Below are 21,721 nucleotides of genomic sequence, written 5' to 3' on the forward strand. Positions count from 1 at the left end.
AGACGTAAATCTTTAAAAATGCCTTGAAAGTATATAGCTACATTTTTTAAAAGAGGCCCAGTAAATTCCACCAACAGGTTTTTAGCAAATGTGACTCAAATAGGAGTAAATAGTGTTTTTCTTGCGGACTATTTTCAGTGCCAGATGAATACACATTTGGTGCTCTAATGAGGACTTACAGCAGCAGGATGGTGTATGTGAGACTGACTCAAAATAAACTATGATGTCCATGTTCATGGTACTGGAGGAACATGTCAGTTCAATATATCAGATAGGATTTGTTGACAATAAGAAAAATATCACCAGACTTTTAATAACTCACTGCTGCATTGCAATAAAATCAGATAAATACTGTATGCCATGATTGTCTATCACAATGTCTATTTTGATGCTGATCCAGATTTCTATTATTCAAAACATATATATTAAAATTATTTTTAATATTTACAATATGTATACAATATTGTGCAGCCACTTGCAAATCACTGCCTAATCTAAGTGCTTTCTAGTTTTTCATTGACATTACTGTTATTTAACTCTATTGTACTTTGTGCTGTTGTATTGAACTTAATCTTTATCTTCATTACATTATATATAATAGTATTATTAATATTTTGTCTGCTTCATTTATGAAAAAGCAGTGACAACAACAATTAAAAATCTATTTCATAAAGTACTCTTGTACTGAATTGTGTTACAGTGTACAAAGGTTCATGGTTTTCCCATAGTGTAAAGTCACTGTATGTGTGTATGTGCACGCAAGAAGATTTTTTTTAAATAATTGCTAATGATGGGAAAGCCCCAGCAGGCTTCTTTAAAAGGTTGTCAGAGCAATCGCTAACAGCTGCCAGCCGCAGGAATTCAGAAATGCCAAACCAGCACTTTGTGATTGGCATAAGGAAGTTACACCCACTTTGTAATAATATGTTTCTCTTTGGTGAGGTGCCAAATGGGTCGATGCCAATGTAGATTGACAGACTGATCACATCATTCTGTACGAAAACATCAGGGCAGGGAAAAGTATTATTCGTCTGAGGTCGAGTTAAGGTCGCTGGAAGCTCATAAATACAAATGAAGATGTAACTTCTAGTACAAATCTAATGATGGTGACACCACTCAAAAAGTAATTTTGATGAATAAGCCTTAATTACGGCTTCATGCCTGTACATTTCTTTACACACTTCCATAACTAGGAGCTTTAATAAAGGTAATAATGGCAAATCATGGAACAAATAGTAGGAGTTCCTGATGGGATTTTTTTTTTTAAAAATGACTGATAACTGGGTTTGCTACAGGTAAGCAGCGTGATACTACACTGCTGTGTCTAAAGTGAATACAGTGTTCTGAAGAAATAAAGTCAAGCAAACATAAGGACCAAAAACCTTTCAGAAAAAATTAGCTCAACAGACTGACTGTAGTCATACATCTTCCTTGACTCCACCACGCCTGCTCAGGTCCGTCTGTAATAACCGGCTCTGTCTGCTCTGCAGGTGTACTCTGGGTATTTACTCCAGACCCATTTACCACAAATACATGCTACTGTTGTCATGTTCTCCCAGCAACCCCGTTTCCTCTTCTGTCTCCTCCCCTTGTAACATCTTCAACCCACTCCACTCCCCTCCCTAGTCCCAGGCTTGATGATACATTTACTTTCCATAAATCAATTTTTGAAACTCAGCAATTACCCCACGCCACAGGGAGTCAGAGGAAATCTATAAGTCAGAGGTCCTGAACATGCTCAATAGTAAGTCCTGTCACTTCCTGTCTGCTTGCTTCAAAACCTAGTGATGGACCTCAGAGGTCAAGATAACATAGGTCAATAACTAGAAGAGCGCGCTCAGTAAAATGCAGATCTCCGCCAGGTATGTACAGTAAAGATGGCGGCGATGATAACAAAAACAGGGATTTATTCATCTCGTATCGTAATTAACTTTAGTGGATCATAACATATTGGGTATGGAATTAATCTGCTGATGCTACGGTTCAAGATGAGACCAAACTTTTCTATGGATGTCAGTTTTTGAGCCACGACAAAGGCCAAAATGTAGCCTCCAACAGACTAGGTAAGCCTTGTTTTTAGCCTAACCGATTGCTGGAAATGCCTTTTCCTATGTTGTGTCGCATATCGTAAAATGGTGAGGACTGCTGAAAAGACGAAAGTTTAAGCTTTACGACAGACTGATAAGGAATCTTACCAATATTTATTTGAATTCGTAACACAACCCACTCTCAAGCTTCCTCAACTTGCCACCGATTGATCTAACATGATTGGTTGTCTCTAGTGGAAACTAGACTCCAAACTGTAGCAGTTGTTGATCACTTGTGGCTCCTGCTGGCCGGTTAAGAGGAGCAAGGAGTCAGCAATCAATGGCGGTATAAAACAGAGTGGTCAATGGCGTTATATATAGGTTTTTCAGAAACCTTGTGAATCACCACAACCATGAGAGGTCCCTGATCATACAGTCACACATGTGCACAAAAAATATTAGGCTGATGGGTCCAGTAGTATTAAAGATTAGCTGCGGACAGATACACACATGGACACAGGCACACATGCAAACACACGACCAAACAAATGACCCCCTGCTGGCTTACGCCTGGTGGAGATAATAATCACTTGACTCCACACAAGAGGAGCTACTGTAGGTGGAGAACATAAAGAAAAAACAGGAAAACTACACATATGCCTGAATTGTTCTTACACTATTCAATGTATCCACACATGCAAAGATACTGACCTAAGGTTCATGTTTTTAGATTTCAAAAACATGTATGGAAAAAACATCAAGTTTGTGTTTTTGTGTGACTTTGATGAAATGTGTACCTTTCACACATTCTTTACCAAAAGAGTCACAACATATGGCAGAAAATGACTATAATAAGCAGTTTGATTGGATCTTTGATTAAAAAAAGTTATCAGATGCCAAGATTTAAGGATTGCAAAAACATACTTTCCTACCTAAACCCTGTTTTGAAACATACAAATTATGACAAGTCTTTCATATGCTGCAACAGACATTTTGATCCAATTTCATACTAATAAGACACAGTATGTACAATATACTAATTATCATTGTCTAGTGTTTAGCAGTTAGTATTCCAGAAATCAACGCACTTCTCTGGTTTTTACCAACAGTAACTACAATTTAAACAACTTGCATCAATCAAACTGCAACTTTGGAATACCGCTGCCAATTAAACTTCACAAAAAGAAAGCAAATTGTTTTTCCAAAGATTTAATACTTTGTTTTTGTTTTTTGGGATGTTCCTGTAGCTGTCTCACGACCATCTGCAATTTCATTTTATTTTTTTCAGCTGTGAGGAGCTCCAGTATTTCCTTTGTGCACTGTTTTATAGGACAGCAGTGTCCGTCAACAACACGCTCAAAAATTATACAGATCTTTGAGTTCACTTAATTTTGTCGCTTTTCCATTTTGAAAACAGTAAATACTCAAAATCTGTTTAGAAGTAGTAAATAATATGGACTTGGGACACTCCATCCGGTGTTGTTGTAATTCGTATTGGTTGAAGATAGAGGTCAATACAGGTCATAGATTACTTAATGCCCCTTTAATAACTTTGTGGAAGAAAGCAAGGAAGACATGTCTGCAAAGGCTAACAGTATTATGACTGATGTACCTGCAAGACCCATGAGACAAAAACTGATATGTGATATTCTACTGCTCATCCCACTGTTACTTCAACAGCATCAACATCATCTTCAACAGCATGAGCCGACATTTAATTTCTTTACATGTTTACCTTTGCTTCATCCCTGCCTGCCCCTCCCCTATAACATTTCCCTTCTCTCTCTTCCTTCCCAGGAGACAAAGCATGCAGACAGCTCTAATAAACAGTGGCGTGGAGCCTCACAGTGACGGCGTATGCCGAGGCAACCTACGTGATCAATTATCGAGTGGCCGATTCTCTTTAATTAAAGGGTTTAAGTATTGAGTTAGCTTGGGTGGGAAGCTGAGAAGCAGCATGTAAACCAACCTCATTACACTGCAGTGATTCACCTCCCAGGAGCTGTGATCCACGCAGTGTTTACACCATACATTTGTTTCTGTGGTAACATATCGAGTGGAGGAATGGCTCAGTGACAGACCCAGTTTTTTTCCCCTCCTCTCCCCTACTCTCTCTCCATTTTCTTTCTTTCACTCTCCCTCCCACTCACTGCTGAAGAGGCTGTCACACTGGTTTGCCTTTTGTTGTGGAGAGTCTGGAGAGGTAGCACAATGTGTCCTAGTTAAAGCAGTGCCCCATCTGCCCGGCATAATTAGACAATTATGCTGGAAGGATCCGTCATTAATTCCTTTGTGGTGGCCAATTTTGCACCACAAAGAGGTCTCAGGTTTAGTTTTTCTTCGCAGATCTCTGTTCATTTACCCTGGCCCCTGTTATCATCCTCAAGTATTAATACTGTGGCAACTTGGGGCAGGAAAATATTCTCCTGCCAATATTGACTGGTTTGTGCTGTTGTAGTGAAAAGGCCAAGGGGAATATTGGCTGCTGTCTCATGCTGAATAAAAACAAGCAGCTAGGAAACAGCACTGTGAAAACACAGGCAGACACACAACAAACAAACAACTACAGTTAATGCATCGAGGCTAGGTATACTGATGAAATATGCATTAGTCTTGCATTGTGGGGTGTGTGTAGACTATTATGAGCAGGAAAACCTTGGCATCAGTTTAAAAAAACAAAACACACACACTGTCCTGCTGAGACAACCAATTAATGCTGAAATCCAATATGTTTTAATCACTGTATCTTCATTATATCCATCAGCATGTTGGACTGGTGAATCATACACCAAATCATCTGAGAAATGATCATCTGTTTTTTTTTGGGGTCACATCTGTCCTGATGACACTGTCAGTGGTGTCTAACTTCATCACTGTAGTCAACAGTCTAACTCATATTATGACAGCGCCACAGAAATTCTCCTTTATGATTGGCTAGTCAAATATATACAAGGTAACCTCAAACATAGCCCCAGTCAAAGGTTCCTGACTAATTGCTGAAACCCCCAAATATTTCAATTTTCAATTACAGGAAAAGGAAGCACTTGTTGCAAATGTTTGGTATCTTTATATGATAAACATCTAAAATGTTAGTATTAGCACTAGCATGTATAGCATTAGTGATGCATACAGTTAGCACGTTAATTTTAGCACACTGTTATTCTATGTTACATGCTAATGTTAAAATTTTATATTATATGCTAATGTTAATGTAGATGGTTACATTAGCCTTTTAACATGTGTACAGCTAGCTAGACATTAATGTTTGTCACTAGCTTTTAAAGGTATTTTACTATGAACTGAAGTGTGGGACACATATCATCCTTTATCAATCCTTTCAATACTAAAGATAATCAAGATATTTTGGACCGTCCAACCAACTGACTGGCATTACTACCCCTAAATTACTATTGTGGCTAACATGTCAAATGATCATCTATTACAGGCTGAGACGAGGAGAAGTATGACACATCAAACAAAGATGTTCTTGAGACTCAAACAAAGATTAATGGTGTGTCTGAAATCCATCCTATTTTCAACCTGTTGCACTACAGTTACTGTCTGACATTTTATTTGTATCCAAATTTTGTGCATAAAACTTCTGCAATATGGTGCAGCATATGCACTACTTTTTTTGCTAAAGATGTGTAGTAATATTTGATTAGACAGGCAATGGTGCAAAATGGTGAAGAATCAGCCTGCCCAAATTTCAATTTATGACTCACTATAAAGTGCAGTACTGAGTGTAAATTATATAAAGAACTGTGCATGAGTGAGGAAAGGAGTGATTTCTGACAGACATCACTTCAACACAGTATTCAGCTAACCAGCCTTTATACTTAATTATATGGAAATGACAGACTGAAGTTCCACCTTAGCTTTCTATCTGTTGTTATGGAGCAACCTGCTGCTTGTAAAAGGACAATTTATAATCTCGCTATCTAAAAGACAGCCTGTCCTCACATGAAAAACGACAGTGTAGGTCTAAAATTCAGGATGTCAAAAACAACCTACAGTTATGTTTACGTCATCAAGCAGGCGTAGTAATTATGACCCGGGAAAATGAGTTCGGATGACGTCAATATAAAGTGACTTGATAAGATGATTTCGCCTTATTAGGAGGAGGCAGGTTGAGTGGATGGCTAGATAGTTAGTTAGATCACTGTTCACTTCCTGTTTCCTACCACAAGTCGGAACTTTTTTTTTTTTTTTAAACCGCAATGTTGTGGTGTTTACTGTAGTCATGACGATGAAGGCGACTTTAAGGAAGTATAAACCATATTTCAAGTGATCATTTTAACTCAAACTGATCTGTCCTATCAGTCGTTCTGTAGTGCATTACTATGTCTGCTAGATGGCATAAATGGAACTATAGGTTGTTTTTTGCTGGCTGAATATTAAACCTATACTGTCCTTTAATTATGAGGATGAGTTGCTAACATATGTGTTCACAGTTACCCTGAGTAACTCAGCTTTGCAGAGAGATGTGGGAAGATATCTTACAATGTAACTCCAATCTGATTAGAGCAGTGATCTAATCAGTCATGAATTCATCTGTGAAGACAAGCAGGCAAAGAGAAAATCACCGCGGAGAATTCTGTATAATTATCAAAAATCTCACAGCGGTACATTAAAATTCTAATTACGACATATTATCTTAATTGCTAAGGAGATGCAAATCAAAACAAGGTTAACGCTGCTCCCTTAACATGCAGGAGAACATGTGGTGGGAACCTCTTCAATATTCACTGAATCAGCTTGACTTGTTCGACATGAGAGGCTGTCATTTTGTAATGCTTCCCCCTCTTAGGGGCGATAATCCTAGCTGAGAGCACAAGCAGCAGTGGCGCAGTCGTGCAACAATAACACAGAACAAACATCTAATTGCTGTGCATTCATTTCCTTTTATTATATCAAACAAAGCTTGTGACAGATCATCACAAGCCAGCTAATGTTGCTGTCCGGAGAAAACCATGTACCTCCAAAACATCAACGCCTCAGAAACACAGAGAAACAGCCTTGTTTTAAGCTTAGTGAGAATGCTTTTTTCAGATAATCGAATAGGTTCTGAAATGACTTTATGAAGCTCAGATAAAGAATTGAGAATTTTCCCAACCCAAAAAGTGACTTGTAATCCTTCAACTTATCTGAACACAAAACAAATCACAAAAACCTGGAGATACTCAATTTTCACACTTGGACAGAGATGCTGCAAGAGAAACATCCATGTCTAATGTCTAACAAATACAGAAAAAAAAGAAAAAAGTTCTCAAGAAACTGCAACTCCCATGGTACACAACAAATTGCTTGCCATAAATTGTATCTGACAGGTGCACACTGTAACTCTGCAGACATAAGACAGCTGGATGACAGCAGGCACAAGGGGTAATAGTGACAGGAGAAGAACATGCCATTGAACATGGATTTATGAGCAGGTCCACACTGAGGCGATCCATCAATGGAGTCACATAGCATCAAATGCGGTCATGTTTAGGATGCGTTTAGATGAGGCTTTAGAGGGTTTCAAAAGGTGCCAGTACTCAAAAACATGTGGGATGTGTGCGGAAATGAGCAATTTGCTGCTTTTTTAGCAGAGGAGAAGTCTGTTGCCACCCACAAAGGCGATTTTCAATCTAGTGCAGTCTCTTAATTGGAGTAGTTATGCTTTGATAGAGCGCTCCCATTTCTCCGGAGGTTCTCACAGTAGGCTAATTACAGTATGTGGCAGCTTTAAACTAACTACAGCCATTTTTGAAACATCAGATTCCTGACAGAAAATAATAAACTAGAGGCACCCTATGTTTTCACTAAAAGATATTGGAGTTTCTCTACGAATTGGCTTTGGGATGGCGGTTACCCACATACTGTAAATTGAGTTTCTCTTTCTCACTTTCTTTCTCAAACACACACATACAGTACAAACACTTTCACAGACACACAGTCCCTCCCTTGCTGGACAGAAATAAATGGAGACCCCAGGAGTTCCCTTTGGCCTCGGCCCTAGCAGTCTATAACAGAGCCGACAGCTCCGATCACTCCTGAGAAAGCAAAAGCTGCTCAGGGATCGCTTTACAATTCTCAGGGGCTCGAATAACCTGATCTTGAACTGATCCCATGCACTGATCCTTTGGTATTGGGTTAGGAACGTGTGAAGGGGCCTGTTGAATGAGCTCGCTGGATATCAACATCCTCACTTCGTGTTGCTCCAGCCAGGCAGATTGTTTGACTTGATTAGTCTCTGCCCGAGTGTTGGACTACCCAACGCCAAGCCCTCCAGACACCGGTATCAATGTGTCAGAGGGAAAAGTGCTCTCCCAAGTCTCGAGGTGGAGCCCATTACCCTGAGTGAGAGCACTGTAAGTTAATAGGATTTGCTCCCGATCAAGAGACTGAGCTATTTCCTGAGGCTGTTACAGGCCGAAGCACAAAAATAAATGTGCCTTTATTCAACACTATTAGGCGTCCCCCCTCCAAAAAAACTCCCGCACCACCTCCAAACACTCTGACCCCACCCCTCCTTTTTCGTCTTGTTGGGATATCTGTTATTACTGCAGGAGGTTGTGCTCTCCCTCTCTTTTTTTCTTGTTTTTTTTTTTCTCCCAAGCAGCCAGTAAAAGTAAAAGGTTGGCACTTTTTGTCTAAAGGAGCCATTTGTTCAGGTGAAAATGAAACTTGCATGGTAAGCAGAGCCAGGCCTGCCAGGGGCAGAGGGGATTCCAGATTAATCATATGGACTATACACCATGAGGATATTCACTGAGGAGTAATTGCCAAGGGGCTTTATGTAATGTATTCTCCCCATGAGGTAAAACCTTGTAGCGGTGAGAAAGGATAATAGAGTAAGAGGATCATATAAAAATGTTTGCTGCTCCAACCTTTAACTTGGAGCTTAACCCTGACCTCTGATAGTGATTACAGAGTTAATTGCCAACTGATCTGAGGAGGAAGCTCCATCCAGCTTCACTGCAGATGTCAATTGGGCTTAAGAGCCTCCTCCTGAGGTGCAACAGATCACGGATTGTCTTCTATAATTCAAAGAAAGGACAATTAGCAGAATTAGGGTCAAGTAGAGTTTGAGGTTAAAGTTTATAGCAATTAGAACTGACAAATGGTTCAATATGATCATTTTTTGAATCATATTAGAGCTGCAACTAACAATTTTTATTATCAATAAATCTGTTTTCTTTTGGTTGTTTTGTGGGACCAACAGTCCAGGAGCCAAAGATATTCAGATTCACAATGATGTAAAACAAAAGCAGCAAGTCGGCAAATTTGAGAGGCTGGGACAGGAGATTGTTTGACATATTTGCTTGATCAATGATGATTAATCCTCTAATTTTTTCAGCACTATACTGTAACATGGTAACATCATCTGTTTTTACTGAATGTTTCACATAAAAATTGCAATTTAAAAAACCCCCCAAAATGAGTTATTTAAGTTTTTGTGTTATGCATATGAAGAATTTTGTCTGGTGTAATGCCAGAGTGGAAGACAGTTAATTGTAATTAGCATCAATTTGTTTATTTTATGTGTGATTTTGCATTAATTTGCAATATTGTGTTATATATATCAATGTCAGGACAATATTGTTATTTATATTAGGACTGGGCGATAATTAAATATTAACATGTCACAACTTCCAGAGGAAACATCAAGATTAAATGAGCACATTTATTTATTTTTTTTATTTTATTTCAGAATACTGCTGTCCAAATTAAAGATATTAAGCAAATTGTAATAAAGATCTAATAAAATGAATAAGTGAAGTTTTTGTATTATAAATAAGAGTGTTGTCTGATGTAATGTATAGAGTGAGATCGCAATCTGTTTCACTGAACTTTAATTTGATCACTTTATAGATGATTTTGCTTACATCACATTGATATGTATAGAATGTATTTCGGTATTGGAAAAAAATTGTTATTAATATTGATTCCAGCCTTAATTTTAACCATATCACCCAGCACTCATAGCAATCAGTCTTCCTTTGGTGTACATGACAACACACAACTCAAGTTTGACAACTCAAGAGAGAAAATAAAGCACATTAGACCATATAATAAGCCTCTCTGAGTGAAAAAAAAAACCCAGACAGATTTCCTTTGAATTTGTTTAAAACCTTAAGAGAGAATAGAGCTGGCGCATTTCACCACAGATCTGAGCACAGCTCACTCAAGAAACCTGAATGTCTTCAGTGAGTCAAATAGTTAAGTTGAGCCGGCGCTGCCATAAACCCGGTGGGAGAGCTTGGAATAATCTAGGCGATGTTAATGATGCAATTTATATGTGAGGGGACTGGTGTTTGGCAGGCTCTTTCCATCTGAGCGGGCTGCACAACCCAGCGAGCTCCCAGCACCCCCTGCTAGATGGAGGGGGTGGAGTAGGAGGAGGATGTCAGAGCCCATGTGAAAAGAGGGAGCGAGCGAAGCACTGATAAGAGCCATTACTATTAGTGTCTGTCTGTCACCTGCTGTGCGTCATCCAGCCTTCTCTCTCTCCACATGCGCCCCCATCCCCATCGCTCCATCCCCATCCGTTTTCCTGAGGCACATCACTTCAAATTTGCACTCACCTACACATTTTCCATCCTGTCACAGATATACTCAGTTGGCTTGAAAACTGAGGCAAGCTGCACTCTGAAAACTACCGTGAGCTTTGTTTCAAAACACTTGTGAATTAGTGAAGGTGCAGACAGCTGCCAGCACTTATTCGATAAACAAAATAGCTATAGATGAATAAGTGAATTAGCACAAGGGGACACAATATCCTAGACATACTGTTTCTCATTTTTTCCAAGCAAACACAAAGCCTAATTTGGTATTTCATTTATTACTTGGCACAATACTACAGCTCCTTAAACTTATGAACTTGGGAGAAATGAACAGTAATTGCAGGCTGTTCTTTATTTTCTTAAAACCTTTTTAACCAAAATATTTAAAGCTGTTTTTCTCAGTTGCTATGCAACACTTCAACCGCAAGAGTGGGAGCATGCTGAGAATTTGCCAAATAAATACTACTGCCACAGACATTCTGCGGGGGAAATATGAGAGAGGGGCATCGTTCGATAATCATATGAAAATGTAGAACAGTTGTGTAAAATGCACAATCATCCTTTCATTCATCAGTTACTTGACCTGTGTCAACAGATGATTCCAACCAACAGTTTGTTTAATGAACCATTGTTTACAGTCTGAAAGGCTCTCAGACCATTCCACAGCCGTGTGAGCGGATTTTTTTTCATCGCCTGTGCACCAAACATACAAGTGCCTGCTTTTAACTGCAGAATACAGCGATGTGGCAGGCATACCAAGTGCCCTGTGAGAAATATCATTCTGTAATTTGACATGAAAATGCTGCCAGATATGTAGACTACTGTCTGTTTCACAAGTCTTTTTAGATTTCACTCAGAGCTCGCCTGGAGCCCGGGCAACTGTACAACAGCCAAGCAAAAAGCAAGCAAGCCAATGGTGCAGCCTTTCTTACAGAGCCTGGAACCAAGGACTTAAAGCAAGGACACGTTATGCAAGATATCACATTCAATTCCACTGCCAGCCTCTGAGGCCAGATGATACACATTGAGTGTGTCTGTCTCTTGAGCCCTCAATGTTAATCAACACTCTTTCCAATGCATACTTATGAGTTACAATCTACTCCCCACGTCTTCCCTTTGGCATCTTAAATTAAGTCACAAATTTGACGGCAAATTAACTTCAACGGGGACAGTAATACGTCACCTATACAGCAATCTGTGCCTTTTCTCGCCGGGGCAACACAAATCTTGCGCATCTGAGAGAAAAATTTAATCAAACAGTTATTTTTGTGTTAAAGTCAAATTCAAGGAAACACAAGAAAGAAGGTGCCACGCGGCGGGGCTATCGGCTGTTAACAAATCCCTCTGATGACAAAGCCTTGCATAATCGCCCAGTCAACCCTTATCATTGTGATCATAGAGCCTGAGATTTAATGCACGCTGGTATTAACTGTGACATACAGTCACAATACAGTTGAGGTGGGAGGAACACATGCTCAGACAGTGTGTGTACGTACGTGTGTGTAAAGGGGAGGTGGATGTGGAACCAACAGAGATCTCCCCACTTCATCATTGAGTAAATGGCACCACAGACGTGAGCTGCGACTTCACAGCTGCCTCATGGCGGGTGACATTGAAGCCCACGCATGAACACATCGCTCATCAAAGCGAATGAGGCGTTCTTTGCTTCCGCTGCTTGTGCCGAGGAAAACAATGGCAGCCCCCCTCAAGTGCATACTTGCACACCTGGAATGTCTAGAATGAGCGGAGATGGGAATGGAAAAGCAAAAGCAAAAAAAAAAAATCCATTTGGTTTCATGCATCTCTCACAAGATGCTTAACAGACTGTGACCTTCCACTGCTTCGTAATGGGATGGAAACGGCAAGACCCCGGCGCCATAAAACGGCTCAGAGCGGGTGCTAACAGTGGTTCTGCAATTAACCTGTCTTAAAACAAACAAGAGGCTTTTGCTTTAACAACAGGCGCATACTTGAGAGGCTTGATTTCTGCTGCGTGCGACTCAAAGGCCCACCAGGGTTCAGGTTTTAATCGGTCATTAGCATGCTTATTTCGGCACAGCTGCGCGAGATCTATGCAACTACAAGCTCACTCAATGTGATCAAAAAACAAAACAAAAGAGTCAAAGCTCTTGTGTTGATCCCAGAAGCTAAAGAATGAACCGCCATCAAATGTCTCAAAAGCACTTCAAGTCTCATCACAGACAAAGAATATTTGTCTTGACGTTAATGATTAGGTGTGAGCAAAGTAAAGTAAAAACGGCGAGCAACGGTAAAATTGTGAATGCCCTCTTTTAGCGAAATAAGCACATCCTCCTGAAAGTTCAGTCACATAGTTTGAACACAAAAGCTCCACTCTTTCTCCTTCACTGTCCTTTTTTCTCTAAGTGGTACCAGACATAGGCATTTCTTCATTTAGCCCATTCAAATAGAGGCGAGTTGCTGTTCTTTATTTATTTAACAAAACGAGCTGTAAAAGCCAAACATTAGGTCATGGAATATTTTCACCCCGAGAAATAAGTCAATGCCTTCAATGAGACATCAAAACCAGTTTAAGTATTCCCCTACAAAATATGAGCTGGTGAGGAGCTTTTTCGAAGTCAAGTAGTGCTGTGGGGTTTTTCTGTTTTTTAAATAGAACTTTCAACAGTGTGGTGCACATGCGTTTCCAATTAGGAGCTCAGAGCCAACATCCAAGCCTGGGCCCCATTCACCCCTTCCACGATTGACCAAGTCTGAGGAAATGTTAAACAGGCATCACAACCATAACAGAGACGGCAGATTTTTCAAAAGCCTTCACTTTTAAACAATAATTAAGACATCGCAGTGAATTGATGATGTAGACTGCAAACATCGCACAAAATCTAAATAAAGAAAAGGGAACATACTTAATCATATCTTGTGGTGACGTGTTCACAGCTACGGCATTTAGACAAAACAATTTGTCCCTTTGGTGAACGGGTACAGTCTGCTTACAGAGCAGAGAAATAAAATGTCAATGATGTTGATTTGTGAGGATCATAATGAGAATGCACGATTTACACAAGACACTCTGGGTAGGATCTACTTCCCTGGCAGCGGCAATAACTCCCTATGAGCCTGTCTGCTCAGACTTCAATCTCTGGGCCCTAAGGAGCTGTTGGAGGACTTTGATGTTCTGTCTAAATGAATTGACTGTGCTTCTTGATACAGCCCTCCAGTCAACTGACTCCCCCCACCGATTCTGTCACCTGTGATAAACACCACGTGTGCTCGGCGGCACCGAATTCTGGATCACATGCTCAGAAACAACTTTGTAAATGACTGGAAAAAAAAAAAATATGATTGTTGTTTCCCGCCTCACCCTATCTGAGTAGAAGCCCTTTGATGTGTGAGGCTGTATGTGAGCAAGCAACGCTGGGCTGGTTTTTGTTACCTTACAGCCCTGCAACATCCAGTAGGTGAGCCTTTATGTTGGATGCCCCTTCAGGGCATGGTGTTTGTTAGAGTCTGGGCAAAGGCAACAACTTCCAAACCACTTCTATCATTGCATTTTTTTTCTTTTTCTTAAGAATCAGAGCCAGAGAGCTCTGCATACAAGCTTGCAACTTCACTGACTTGATCCAAACAAGATCTAAGGCTTATTGAGGAGCACCGGTGCACGGCTAAGGAAGTACAAATGTGCTGATAGATCTAACATGGGACTTCTAGTTTGTCATGATGTTTGCTTTGAATATGGATAAGTACTGACAGGAGCCATAATGCATGAAAAATACAAAAAAAGTACATTTCCCAGTGCTAAAGATAGCATTGAGTACAACCAATTGATGACTAGCAAACACTGCAACGGATGATTTCAATCAAAGAGTGGGGCAGAGACGGTGGTTAGAGGAAAACAATACTTATCCGTCTAAGCTTCAGCTTGGTCAATTCTCATTTGACTAAATCCAATTACCATTGATTCTGCATCTTCTTAAAGCCGAGGTTTAGGTTTTCCTTGATAGTGCAGAAATCTTAACTCGGATGAAGCGGCAGTATTTAACCTATTACAGCCTCCGATGAAGCGGTTGGGTTTTGGAGGAAAGTACGAGTTCTACTGGCGAAGGCATTGATCCTCCCACACCCTGGGTTTTCCCAGCGTGTGCAGCGATTCCTGTGCAAAGCCTCTGAACACTTCTCTCTCTCCTCCAGCGGCGATGGTGCTCCTGAGCAAACCTGACCTGGATCGAGCATCTCATTTAGTCAGTGGGCCCTTTGATGTGGATTCAGTGCTGCAGTGCATATCATTCGTGTTTGAAGGTTCAGCTTCCACAATACAGCAGGGTTTGAAGTTTCACATATTGCAGGTGCTACAATGTGATAATCTGGGAGCCAGTTATGCATTATACATTTTTCATAAAAGAACACCATCACCTGAAAGTGAAATGTGGAAAAGTCAGCGCTTCAAGGTATATATTGACAGAAACTGTTTCTGAGACTTCTGGGTGTGGGACGAAAACACTCTTGTTATCTTGAGCATTTCAGAATCAGCACTACATCTTCCCTCTAAAGGGGGTAAATATCCAAATAAACAGAGTAGAATAACATTTGACTGGAGTCTGCCATGCCATTATAAGACCAATTTTAGTTGACTGAACGCTTCTCAGAGGGCACAGAGGGCATGACGACTCTTCCTCCAGTAAGGGCCAGCAATAAAAATCTCCTGATTTCACAAGAGTTGATACACACCTTGGGGCAGCTCCTTTGGTGGCTTCTTAAATAAAACATGAAAAATGCTTGTCAAGATCTATGTCTTAACTGAGGCGGACCGAACTGACTCTATGGCTTAAGCTACTGTAATGACAAAATCTCTGTTGAAAATTCTGCAATTAAAATTTTCAAGGTTAACTCTGGTGGAAAAGTGAGTCTAGCGGTTTTTAAAATCCAACAAGACTTAACATTTTAGAAAAAGAGGAGAGTTGTTGCTCAAAGAATAAAATCAAGTTGGCAGTTAATGTCTGTGAGTGACTGAGGTTTATGCAAACGCTTCTGATCTTGATAATTAAAGAGTGTTTGCATGGAGGTACACAGCTCCGCGTCTCTCTTTAAAGGATGTTTACTGTCTCCAAAGCATGGAGATGGTGGCAGCCTGAGGGTCTGCCTGCTATCTTTTCCCTCTCTCTGTATCTATCTTGTCCTAAATACACACACACACACAAGCACTCATACACTCACACACAAGCGCATGTGTACAAACACTGTATGAACTCTACACACGCTAATGACACGAACAAACGAAAACCCACACACAAGAAAGAGTCTACACTTCCACAAACATCAGCCTCTCAATTAGCTTCTGCACTCATTTCTCCTTAGAAGACAATTATTTTTCAGCTGGTTGCTTTTTCTTTGTTTATTGTGAACAGAACAAAGCCTTATCAGCAGCTAATCACTGCATGTCAAATTCACAGACTTACTGCAGTCAGTTGTTTTTTTGTTTGTTTTTTTTTTAAAAAGGATTCAGTGAATAATCTTCTCAAGTTCAGATTGCCATTTTAGATTTGGACAATCACCAATTTCTTTCAGATGCTCAAATCTGTCTAACAGCCAGGGAGAAGATCAGCATTTATTTTATATAATTTGTTGTGACATGTTAATTGCATCTACTTGTAATTCTCTCTAATTGATGTTTGATATGTCTCAGGAAATTAGGCCAACTAGATAACACTGCAAATATTATGAATTCTGCCCGCCTTTCTCTTTCCATGGCAGGTCTGATGAATTCACAACACCTAAAACTGTAATGTGTCGACATGCTGTGCAGCTATGCTCTGTATTTCCAGGACTGCCAGGCTGACAAATCTAAGATTACAAGCATACCACTGTATATTCAAAACACATTCAGGTACACTGCAGAGAGCCAGAGAAGACTAACCTGGGCAATTTTCACTGAGTTCTGGGTAGAGCCACCTGCATGGTATTCAACTTTGCTCCTCTTGACAATTTCTTCAAACCTGAAAGAAAGTACAAGTAGTTTTTTTTTTTTTTACAAAAGATAACATTCAAGGTTAATTAGACCAGACCTGCTGATAAAGTCTAAGTGAAAATTGCAGATACAACTACCTATGACATCGGCATTGTTTTTAAAAACACATTACAACATGCCTAGGAGGAAGGAGGAGAAATTGTATTTTATAAGCACCACAGATTAGTCAGTATAAAACCCATTAGGAGAGGTTGTACAGTTGAAGAGCAGCTGTGAACAAAAAAAGCATATGAAAATATCCATAGTGAAATTTTGAACAGACATTCTTGGTCTCCAGAGGATGAATCCTAACAACTCTAATGATCCCCTGACCTTTTTATCACAATCAACATCATATTTTACAGTGAATCTTGATCAGCGGTAATTTGAGCTGGACTAACATAAAGTGCTAAAATACAAATATTAGCATCGTAACCTGCTAACATGCTAAACACATCTTAGTAAACCTACAGCACATCTTAAAGTTAGCATGCCTACATGTTAACATACTAAAGCTAGCATGCTAACATGCCAGACTGAAATATTAAAGGGTTAGGGTTAACATTACTTAATTTAGCATGTTGACAGAATCTTTGCATGGTGACGTGTCAAACTTACATAAAGCTGCACTAATCAATATTTTCAATGGATCAAACGACAGCAAGCAGGTGAAAAGCTCTGATAAACCCACTGAAAACACGACTACTTGCCAAGCACCGAATGGCAAACAGACAAAGTTAGCGACTAGCTGGTATAGTAGAGCATACAGCAGCTAAAGAATCAAATATTTCTCACAGGAGTTGGTGGAGACTAAAACAGAGCTACAAGGGGAGGGAAATTTTGGACTTAACTAAATGAATTAGAAAAACACAAACACAACTCCAAATGAATGCTAATGTTGCTCTATGTTAGCCAGCATTAGCAATTAACATTATCATTATCATGCCAACATGCTAGTGTTAACATTCAGATTATTAATAGGGCAGTTGAGATAGAGTTAGTTAGTTTGTTTTTTATACTAGTTTTTTAATCTATTGTATTGACTGTACTTTTTGAATTACAAATGAATTACGAATTATCCGATGATACCTGGACACGCAAAAACAAATTGGCTTGATGTCTGCAGACCTGTTCGATATTCAATCCAAAAAGGAATAACGATAAAACGGCAAAAACCAAAAACGGGCCGGGTTTGATTGGTTTTTCGTTATTTGATTCTGGCACCAAAAACGTTTTTTTGTTTTTTGTTTTGAAACAAATAACAGACTTACCGTTTTTTTGGTTTTTGAATTACAAATGAATTACGAATTATCCAATGATATCTGAACCTATTGGATATCTAATGATATCAAATAGTTGATGTATGCACAAAATCATGGGGCTGAATCTGAACTTTATCTGAACTGAACTTGATGTTATTTAACACTATTAATTATATAAAACAATACGCTTTATATATGCATGTTTTCATACAATTTAGCTGTCAATGTTAATGTTGTAAAGGTCAGTTTGGTCAACTTTGCATTTCTATTAATAGTTAGCTAAAAGTATGTACTTTTAGCTAACTATTTCAACAGTTGGCTAAACAGTTGAAATAGTTTGCTTAAGTAACAATTACTTTTAGCTAATATATCTATTATCTATTTTCACCATTTAGCCACTTAGCTAATTCAACCATTTATCTATTACTTTACTATTTCAAACCATTGATGTTACTTTTAGCTGACTATAGTTTATTCCTTATTTTTATCTGTTAGACCTTTCAGCTCACTTGTTAACTAATTTCCCAGATTCTCAGTCACAAGACAGTGTTCAGATGTTACAGCTTACTTGTGGATATATTTTTATATTTGTATCTTTTCAAACGAATTAAGCGATCTTTCCACGCACCCCTGGTAACAGCAGAAGTAGCCCTAGTTGGGAATCACCAGGTTAAATGATCGATTTATTTTTCTTTCCTGGCTGTAAAGAAGACAGCAGTATGTTAACCTTGCAGTATAATAAACCTTCGATTTTTGCCATCCTTCAACTGTGACACTACAGTTAAAAGTTTTTTTTATATAAACTGCTTAAAAATAAAAAGAGGCAGAAAAAAAAAGCAGCAAGCAAATGCTGGATTTCGTTGAATGGGATACTTGACCACAAATGTTGCTGGAGTTGAAAAGAGGCAGTTAGGGTCTAAATGTCAGCTTGATAAAAGCAAAGGAGGAACATTGTCCACACATGGTTGCAGTTAGCCATACAGTATTAAAGCAAGATGAGTAGAGAAATTTACTTTTGAGGAACTTAAACTGCTTCCTCAAATGGATGCAAGAAATAAAATGAACTATTCATCTTTCACTTGGCAGAGATAGGCCATTATTTTGTGTTTCATAGGTGATATTTTCAATGCAATTAGAAAAACAAGTTTTACAATTTTCTTGTGTACAAAACCCCCATAGCCATATAAATTGTTTAGGGAGAGGCTGCATCTGATGTAATGTCTGAACCCTACAACAAAGTTTAAAATGACTGTAAGAGACTAAACACAATGAGTCAAGAAAACAGACATGACACTGGGGGATGGGGAGTAAACACGTTTTGAAACATAAACCACAGGAAGACACTTTGGTCTACAGTGAAACACTGTAGACAGTTCTATTATTTCGGTATTTTTCCATCGCACTGCAGTTTCAGACATCAATAGCTTCAATGCTTAAGTGTAACGTGAGGTAAAGCTGGGCTATACTGCGAGATAGAGTCTTTATCTGGGGAGCTGAGAACATGAATAATGTGTATTCTCCACATCGTTCACACAAACAGCCTCCCAGGGGGCTGGCTATATAAACGTGTCCACCCTACTAAGGAAATTGACCTAACTGCAGTCAAAATGATACGCTGCATTAGGAGGTCCTTGGCTTTTTTTTCTCAACTGCAAATTGAAGACTGTCCATTTGTAAGTGTATTTACATCAGGGAAAAAAAAATCCAATGACATGGTAAATAGTTCAAGGTGCACCACACCATTCCCACTGGCGTTGTGTGTAATTCCACCTTAAATTAACTGAGTGAGAGGAGTTGTTGAGAAAATGCCTGAGTGTAATCACAAGGGGGGCTGGTTATGTAAAGACTCTGCTACACAGTGCCAATGCATTCCCTTTTTAGGATTAAAAAAAAAAACCTTTTCATGGGAGGTTAAAGGTTGCATGTTTGAAACTTGAATTTTAAGGTTGAATGTAGAAATATGTTTTGTCTATTTTAACACGCTTTTAAATATACACGCTGGAAACAGGAGTAATCTGTATGCAAACTGGATTGTGGCTTACCAACATATGTCAGCCAGAGGTGTTCAATACTTCAGCACAACCTGGTTTAACTAGGCATGGCCGAATTTTGAGCAAGTGTGAAAGTAACCTTTACTGCTTCAAAGAAAGTCTGCATATCATGTCTCAAGGCAAGGGGTCTACCCAGGGCAGAATGTTCCTAATAAAGAAAAAAACTTTCCATGCAAGTGGAAAATATGCTAACCGGGGAAAAAACTCCTTCCTGAGACACCTGTTATGACTCCTTGACAAAGGAAGAATTTGAGCACTGTGGGTGTTTATAACATGAAGGCAGCCGAGGGACTCCAGAACCCATTTCAAATAGACACCCAGCTTCTGAGGATTTCAGCCTTTTTTTCTTCCTAGAAGTATTTGCTCCACCTTTCAGTGCAGACAGCATGGGGCCCTGCTCTTGGACGCCTCGAAAATCCCATCCGAAAAGGAGCAGCTGCCTCGAGACCTTTACACCCTCAAACATCATGTGATCCCATAGTAGTGACACCGTAAACGGCCCCCTTGGCCATTTAGGGAGAGAAAATCCCTTTCCATCCACTGCAGTCTAAGCTCACTCGGTGATGGGAGGGAACAGAGAAAAAGAAATTGTTTTGAACAAAATGTCCTCAGCCAGTAACCTCTGCTTTTAAAACCCAGTGGTGTTGTTAAATGGAAGAGCAATTCCAACTATGCCATGCATTCCACTAATGTATGGACAGTCTGTGTTATATAACATGTGCTTTACAAGAGACTGCCCCTGACACTGTGGTTAAATACCACTCTTCACTAAAGGCACTGTGCTATTTTTCAATTTCATACCTTCCAATTGGAGACTAATAGAGGCACTTATTTATTCAGCTTAAATCAAATCATATTCAAATTAGGGGAATTAGTCTACTGAATGCAATATTTGTATTCAGAGGATATTGAGAGTCCTCCTCGAAAACTAATACCTCTACATCTCCGCGGCTTAACACATTCAAATTGTTGGGGCAGATCACACAAGTCAGGAACATCGTGTTGTTTACATTCCTGGGAATGGAGCCCCCACCGTTGTTTCCCATCAAGGGAAATATGAGAGCTTCCAAAGTACTATGAGTGTTCTCCGCTCCAAGTGACTCATGAGTTCCTCTCTCACCTCTCCCAAAAAATGAGCCTAGTAGATTATTTACATGAGACAATAATTCAAGATTTGCTCCTCTTAAGTCTCTTACATGGAGGGCAAGGCGAGCCCATTTACCCAATCCCTCTTCATTCGGCTTTGATGTTAGCCTATCTTGATAAGACCGGATGAGTGCCCTAAAATCCCCGTCGAGTGATTTCACAGGAAGAACAAGTCTCTGTTAATCAATGGCTAGATTGGATCTGGATCCTCGGGAGTGGTCCACCTGAAAGTCCTCCCAAGTGTTTGAGTGCACACCAGGGTAATTCATCGCTAATGATCACCGCGGCGCCCACTCTCCTCCGCGCTGTTCGTCCTTATTTAATTGCCTCGTTCACGTTTAAACAGCTTACAAATCACAAGGACAGGCAGGGAAACACGATCAAACAGCCCCTATCGCTAATCAGGGGAGGGCAAGGGAAGAAGTGAGAGGACTGGGACTCCTTTGCTGCTCTCCTTAGGGATTAGGAAGGAGGAGGGTTGTACAGGAACAGTAAATTATCTCTGCTTCAACTATAGTAGGCAGGTACATTTAAACAGGCAGATCCATCTTTCTCTTTGTCTGACACAAGCACAGAAGGGGCAAAACAGCTAAAAGGATTCAGTAATCCCAGTTTCAACAGAGGCACCTGGAGTGGAGACAGGTTCCACCATTGATTAGATTCCCCAATCAGTGTGTGGATCCTACACCAGCCTTCCTTGGTA

General features: G+C 39.7%; 1 protein-coding gene across 5 annotated transcripts in view; it reads right to left on the bottom strand.

Moving 5' to 3' along the window:
• LOC137172697 (adenosine kinase-like) overlaps positions 1–21,721 on the bottom strand; it is a 109,585-nt gene that overhangs the window by 75,086 nt on the left and 12,778 nt on the right. For 4 of the 5 annotated variants that reach the window (XM_067577274.1, XM_067577275.1, XM_067577276.1 and 1 more), the window contains one exon: positions 16,470–16,548. In XM_067577274.1, coding sequence (XP_067433375.1) covers positions 16,470–16,548 — 79 coding nt within the window. Of the gene's footprint in view, positions 1–16,469; positions 16,549–17,177; positions 17,260–21,721 lie in introns of those variants that run through there. The other variant, XM_067577278.1, reaches the window with a different exon arrangement.

Source organism: Thunnus thynnus, chromosome 20, assembly GCF_963924715.1.
Source record: "Thunnus thynnus chromosome 20, fThuThy2.1, whole genome shotgun sequence".
NCBI lineage: Eukaryota > Metazoa > Chordata > Actinopteri > Scombriformes > Scombridae > Thunnus > Thunnus thynnus.